Raw genomic sequence first — 6,247 nt, forward strand, 5'->3', positions numbered from 1 at the left:
TTTATTATTATTGCTTTTTTCTGGACCCTCCTTACTCCAGTTATGTATAAAGGTCAAAGGCCGTCCCATAATTAGGTCATAAACAATCACGTCAGCCAATAATAGATTTCCCCCTTGTTGATAGTTATATCTTTATTATGTGTATTAGGGTAAGGCCTTGTCTTCCATTAAGATGACACTCCATTGCACCATGTGAAATAAGATAGATTCCCTTCATTCCCCATTCCCACTCCCAAAACTTCCATTGCCAAGCCTCAATTGCCAGCTACATCCCCTCCAAGCCTCCATTGCCAACTGCACTGGGCAGTTTGCCAGGTTTGCTACAGCTGTGGGTTGTTGATTTCGCCCCAAAGCCGCCATTAAGCATGTGCTCAGCTCGGGGAAGAAGGGCGTGCCCGCCCATCGTCATCAAGGGCGGAGCCAGAGGGCCGTGCCGAACAATCAGGGCCGAGGCGAGCTGACCGATGGGCGTGTCCTAAAGGCCGGCGGCTTGATCGCCTGAGGCGCTATAAAAGCGCGCGCGCAAGAAGCAAAAGTGTGGTTGGACCAGACGAGTCAGACGAGTCCTGGAGAAAGCACGCGACGTCCACGCAGCAGCAGCAGCAGCCACAGCAGCAACAGCGGCAGCTCCAACAGCAGCAACAGCGGCGGCTTCAGCAGCAGCCACAGCAGCTTCAGACACAGCAGCTTGGGGCCTTGACGGCAGTTTTGAGCGGGGCCGCGAAGGAACGGCGGCTGCCAAACGCACCGATCGTGCTGCAGTATCCGTGGACCTTCCTCTCCCTCCAGCCATCCACCTCCTGCCAGTCCTATCATCATTCCCCACGTGAGTCTGTCCTTGTTTGTTCTGTCCCTGGGTTAATTAAGACTGTAGGTAAGCTAGCGTTGCACTGTGTCTCTAATATCTTCTGTAAATTATTTTCTTATCTTTCCTTCTTCCTTGGTTACTTTTGGTTGTAAATAGTAAATAAATTATATTCGTATTCCCTACTTCTGTCGTCTTCTCCTTCACATCCGTGTCGCTTTTGTCTTTTCCATATTGAATATCTGTGGCGCGATCCGGCCAACGTTCGGGAATCGGGTTAGTCGGGGTAACTGTTCGGCCGCGGTGCCATCCGCTCGGCAAACCAACATCCTTATCCGCGGTCCGTAACAATATATTTCTTTTTTCTGTAAAGCCATGTCTGTCTTCTGGTGACATTCATGATGAGATTTCTCCAAAAATCCCTGTCTTGCCATGCTTCCTGAAACTCTGGAAGAGACAGCTTGTTTTGAAGCCTTTATCCCATCCATCCTGCACATACAACGTCTATTTCTTCCCTCCTCCTCTTCCTTCAACGATACTCAGAATGGTTGACTTCTCCAGACTTTCGTTCTCTTCACACAAAATGTGTCCAAAGTATTACAGTTTCTGTTTTATCATCAGTTATTAGAATGTACAAGTGGCTAATTACCCTGCGCTCAAGAAGCGAAAATCAGGGTTAGGCATTCGGTTGCCTACGTGTGGCGTACGTGCGTCTGCATTTTTCAAAATTCATTTTCTCGGCAACCGTTGTTCCAATTGACACTAACTTTTACCATAGGAGTGCCTCCGCGTGTAGAATTTTTTAATTCATAATTATGACGTCATAGGTCACGTGGTATGGACGCCAGCTAGGAAAAACGTTACACCTCCATATCTCCCAAACCACTCAATGGAAAAAGTTGAAACAAGGCTCATTGTCAAGTACTCCCCATGGGGAATGACATAAGTTGATGATGATGATGATGTCATCGGTGCCTTCATTATGACATCATAATTCGACAAGTACAAGGCTTCATCCGATCAGTATGAATATTTTTTTTTCTCTGCAACTGGTGGTCGGGTCCAATGGACATGAAAATTTCACCATAGTAGCGCCTCCACCATTATCATTTTAGTGATAATTATGACGTTATACATCACCTGATATGGGTGCCATCTTAGAAATACCGAAAAATGTTGTACCTCTACATCTCCAAAACCGCCCCATGGAAAAAATTGAAACGTGGGTCATTGTGAAGAACTCTGCATGGGGAATAAGTGTTGTTAACAATGACGTCATTGGTGCCGTAATTATGACGTCATAATTCGACAGGGACAATGCTTCATCCAATCAGTATGAAATATTTTTTTTCTCTGCAACTGGTGGTTGGGTCCGATGGACATGAAAATTTCACCATAATAGTGCCTCTGCCAGTATAATTTTAGTGATAATTATGACGTCATACATCACCTGGTATGGTTGCCATCTTGGAAATACCAAAAAATGTTGTACCTATATATCTCCAAAACCGCTCCATGGTAAAAATTGAAACGTGGCTCATTGTGAAAAACTCTGCATGGGGAATAGGTGTTGTTAACAATGACGTCATTGGTGCCGTAATTTTGACGTCATAATTCCGACAGGGACAAAGCTTAGTCTGATCAGTTTGAAATTTATTGAGCGTGGTCTATGCAACAATTATATAAGAAAATATACATTTATGATGTAATCGCTCACATGGTCTGGCAGCCATATTGCATCAAAGAAAAAAACGTTGAAAAACAAAAGAGTTGGCTTGCACCAAGTTGACTGCGCAGGGAAAGTATTCGATGAATACCATCTAGTTTCTTCGACCCCTGATTTGTTTGTTCTTCTTGCAGCTTTTGGTCAAAATTTTAGCATTTGTCTCCAACACTAATTTCACAACTGCCACTCTTCTTCCTCTCTTTCTTTTTCACAGTCCATGACCCACATCTACTGTATAAATTGCAACTGGACCTACTAGAGCGTTCCTCAGCCTTCTCGTGGTTTGAATTGTCACATCTTTGTCTTTCTCGATCTTTGTTAATCCTGACATTGCTGTTATGCCCAAAGCTAGCTGTCCATGAATTTCTTCTCCACATTTTCCACTCACATCAATCGTAGAACCAAGGAAAATGAAACTTTCCATGATTTCTATCTGATCGTCTCCCAATCTAAACACATCAATCTTCTAAGTTGCCAAGATTTTAGTCTATTTTTAATAAAGACCAGATAACTAACTATCTGAGCACATACGATATGGAGAGCACGGGTTTGATGGACCTTAGCTACTGTAGATCGTCTCTGGCAGTGTCCACGTTAAGCTGTGTTCAAAGCCCATGTTCAGTTTGCGGTCCTGCTCCGGTGCTTCGGAAGGGCTATTTCTGCTTGCAGCATTTGAGATAAGAATGTTTTGGAGATTCGTGGCTGTCCTGGTTAGGGATTAACAGTAGAGGCATGGAGTGAGTACCCGAACAACGGATATCGGATTATGCTATTGCTATAATCACTATTCATTGTCTTTATTAAGTTTTGAAAAATAGATCGAGACAATAAATTGAAGTGACTGTGAGGGTGAACATAAAAGGTGAAGTCACGGGGTGGCGCCCCCTACCGGCAATTCTGCATATAGTTATTGTCAATGCTGCAGGGGTCCAGCACAAGGGATCCAGCACAATGGATCCAGCACAAGGAGTCCATAACAAGGGTTCTAGCACGGTGGGTGCAACACAAGGGGTCCAGCACAAGGGATCAAGCACAAGGAGTCCACAACAAGGTGTCCAACACAAAGGGCCCAGCAGAGGGTTCCACCACAAGCGGTCCACCACAAGGGGTCCACCGCAAGAGGTCCAGCACAAGGGATCCAGCAGAGGGTTCCACCACAAGCGGTCCAGCACAAGGAGTCAAGCAGAAGTGGTCCAGTACAAGGAGTCCACCATAAGGGGTCCAGCACAAGGGTTCCACCATAAGGGTTCCACAACAAGGGGTCCAGCATAAGGGGTCCAATCCTAAGTGGTTCAGTACAAGGGGTCCAACACAAGGCATCCAGTGCAAGCGGTCCAATCCGAAGTGGCCCAGTACAAGAGGTACACCATAAGGGATCCACAACAAGGGGTCCACAACAAGGGGTCCAACACAAGGCGTCCAGTGCAAGGGGTCCAATCCGAAGTGGCCCAGTACAAGAGGTCCAACACAAGGCGTCCAGTGCAAGGGGTCAAATCCGAAGTGGTCCAGTACAAGGAGTCCACCACAGATCGAAATTGTGGTTTAACAAATACTTACGTTTAAGATTGAGTTGTTTCAAAATCTGTCAAATGTCCCTGATCTCTTCCCTTGTTTCTGACCAGGTGGTCAATAAGGAATGTTGTCGGATGGAATTATCACTTGAATATTTTCCGAAACACTTGAAGGACAAGAAAAAGTGTCACCTGTCCTACCTAATAACACGAGTCATTTAGCAAGCCTTGCGCTCTGGATTTTATGTCAAAAGTCGGAATTTTCTTTTGAAAAAAGAAAAACCAGGTGTTATCCTCAGCGCAGGTGCACACAAGCCCATTACAGTTTACAGCAAACAAGTTCTTTCACTCCGACGAAGATTTAAGGCCGAAACTCGAGCACTTCGTGATTCTCGTGCTTTCATTACAGCTCCACGGTTAGGTCGCGCCGAGAGCTCACGGCTCGGTTCGCGTTCGTTGAGCCCAGCGTGCCGTGAGCGGCGTCCGTTGAAAGCGCAGGTTACAATAAGCGCTCGTGACGGCACCGATTACACGTGGAACGGGGAGAAGATTGAAAAGGTACCTCGATTCTGGGTCCAGCAGCATTTATAACTTTGCATTCGACGTCATTGTTCATCCGCAAATTAACCTCAAGGCTCATGGAGAGGAAGAAGAAGATAAGAGAGGAAGAAGGTGCGACACGTGCCCGGGCGCGGGGTTGAGCGACAGCGAGGGGAGGAGGCGGGAAAATGCGAGTCCGCCAATCGCGCAACACTTGTGACTCGGATCTTTGGAACGGTGGAGTAACAGATATAGATATATATATATATAAATATTTTTTACCATCATTGCCCGCGGGCGTGCTGAGGAAACATCCCTCGGTATAACCTCTTCATGCCTCTCCCGCTCAGCAATGTGGACACATTGCTTTATAGATTCTCTTCATTTACCTGAAATGCTCCTCTTCCTCACCTTAACTTTTGACCGCGCCGCATGCTCGCTGTGACACACATCCACACCTGTACACATACGCATGAGATTAGGACGGTGCGTTGCTGACGTTTAGGACGGTGCGGTTTTTACCTGCGTCGGGTCGGCGCCCAAGCACGCTGGACAGACATGGCGGTTGTAGGAATGTCCTGGCCAAGCTGGTTGTGCTTCGCGCTACTGTGCGCCCACCACGCCGTGGGTTGCGGTCCCGGACGCGGATACGGACGCAGGAGGTATTCCCGGAAACTGACTCCGCTCACCTACAAGCAATTTGTCCCAAACGTTGTGGAGAAGACCCTCGGGGCAAGCGGGCGGGTGCAGGGGAAAATAACGCGCAGCTCGACGCGCTTTCGTGAGCTCACACCCAATTACAACCCGGATATCATATTCAAGGATGAAGAGAAGACCGGAGCGGATCGATTGATGACCCAGGTATGTATACATATGTGTGTTTATATAGATTATAAAGACTTTGAGCTTCAGCAGTCGGTATCAGTGTACTTTCGATGTAGTTTAAAGTGTAGACGGTAGTTGTTTGCTGATTGGAGGGAAAGGGGTGCAAAATAGAACGGTACTCGCCATAGAGCACGTACCTCCGTCAAGCTGAATAGTTTATGATTTGTATACCGTGGATAGGTCAGATCTGGATTCGGACCTGAACCAAATAGTTCTTGTCCCCAAACCAACTCATCCACCAAGTTTTGTCATATCGAGTCCATAACTTTCTTGGAATATCGTGTTAAAAATCATTTTCGTCCTCTCTTTCAATGATGAAGAATCAATTAAAAATTAAAAGATCGTCGTATCCGGATCCGGATCTTCACCAAAATTCAAACAATTCGTCCTTGTTAGCCACCCAACCTGTCCACCAGGTTTTGTCCGAATCCGTCCATAACTTTTTGAGATATCTTGTTCACAAACAATATATATATATATATATATATATATATATATATATATATATATATATATATATATATATATATGTACTATATATGTACTATATATGTACTATATATGTACTATATATATATATATATATGTACTATATATATATACAGTATGTACTATATATATATATATGTACTATATATATATATATGTACTATATATATATATATGTACTATATATATATATGTAATATATATGTACTATATATATATATGTACTATATATGTACTATATATATATATGTACTATATATATATATGTACTATATATGTACTATATATATA

General features: G+C 44.5%; 1 protein-coding gene and 1 long non-coding RNA gene across 3 annotated transcripts in view; one reads left to right on the forward strand and one right to left on the reverse strand.

The window, feature by feature from the left end:
- Window positions 1-4,730, reverse strand: part of LOC144892959 (uncharacterized) — a 75,683-nt gene extending 70,953 nt beyond the window's left edge. Inside the window, exon 1 of one of the 2 annotated variants that reach the window (XR_013624109.1) lies at window positions 4,605-4,730. This is a non-coding gene — a long non-coding RNA (uncharacterized LOC144892959). The remainder of the gene's footprint in view (window positions 1-4,604) is intronic. The other variant, XR_013624108.1, reaches the window with a different exon arrangement.
- Window positions 4,731-4,751: 21 nt separating this feature from the next.
- Window positions 4,752-6,247, forward strand: part of LOC137413494 (sonic hedgehog protein) — a 77,503-nt gene continuing 76,007 nt past the window's right edge. Inside the window, exon 1 of the mRNA XM_068098913.2 lies at window positions 4,752-5,443. Within this exon, the coding sequence (XP_067955014.2) occupies window positions 5,141-5,443 (303 nt within the window). The 5' untranslated portion in view covers window positions 4,752-5,140. The remainder of the gene's footprint in view (window positions 5,444-6,247) is intronic.

The sequence above is a fragment of the Myxine glutinosa genome, chromosome 7 (genome assembly GCF_964187855.1).
Source record: "Myxine glutinosa chromosome 7, kmMyxGlut1.1, whole genome shotgun sequence".
NCBI lineage: Eukaryota > Metazoa > Chordata > Myxini > Myxiniformes > Myxinidae > Myxine > Myxine glutinosa.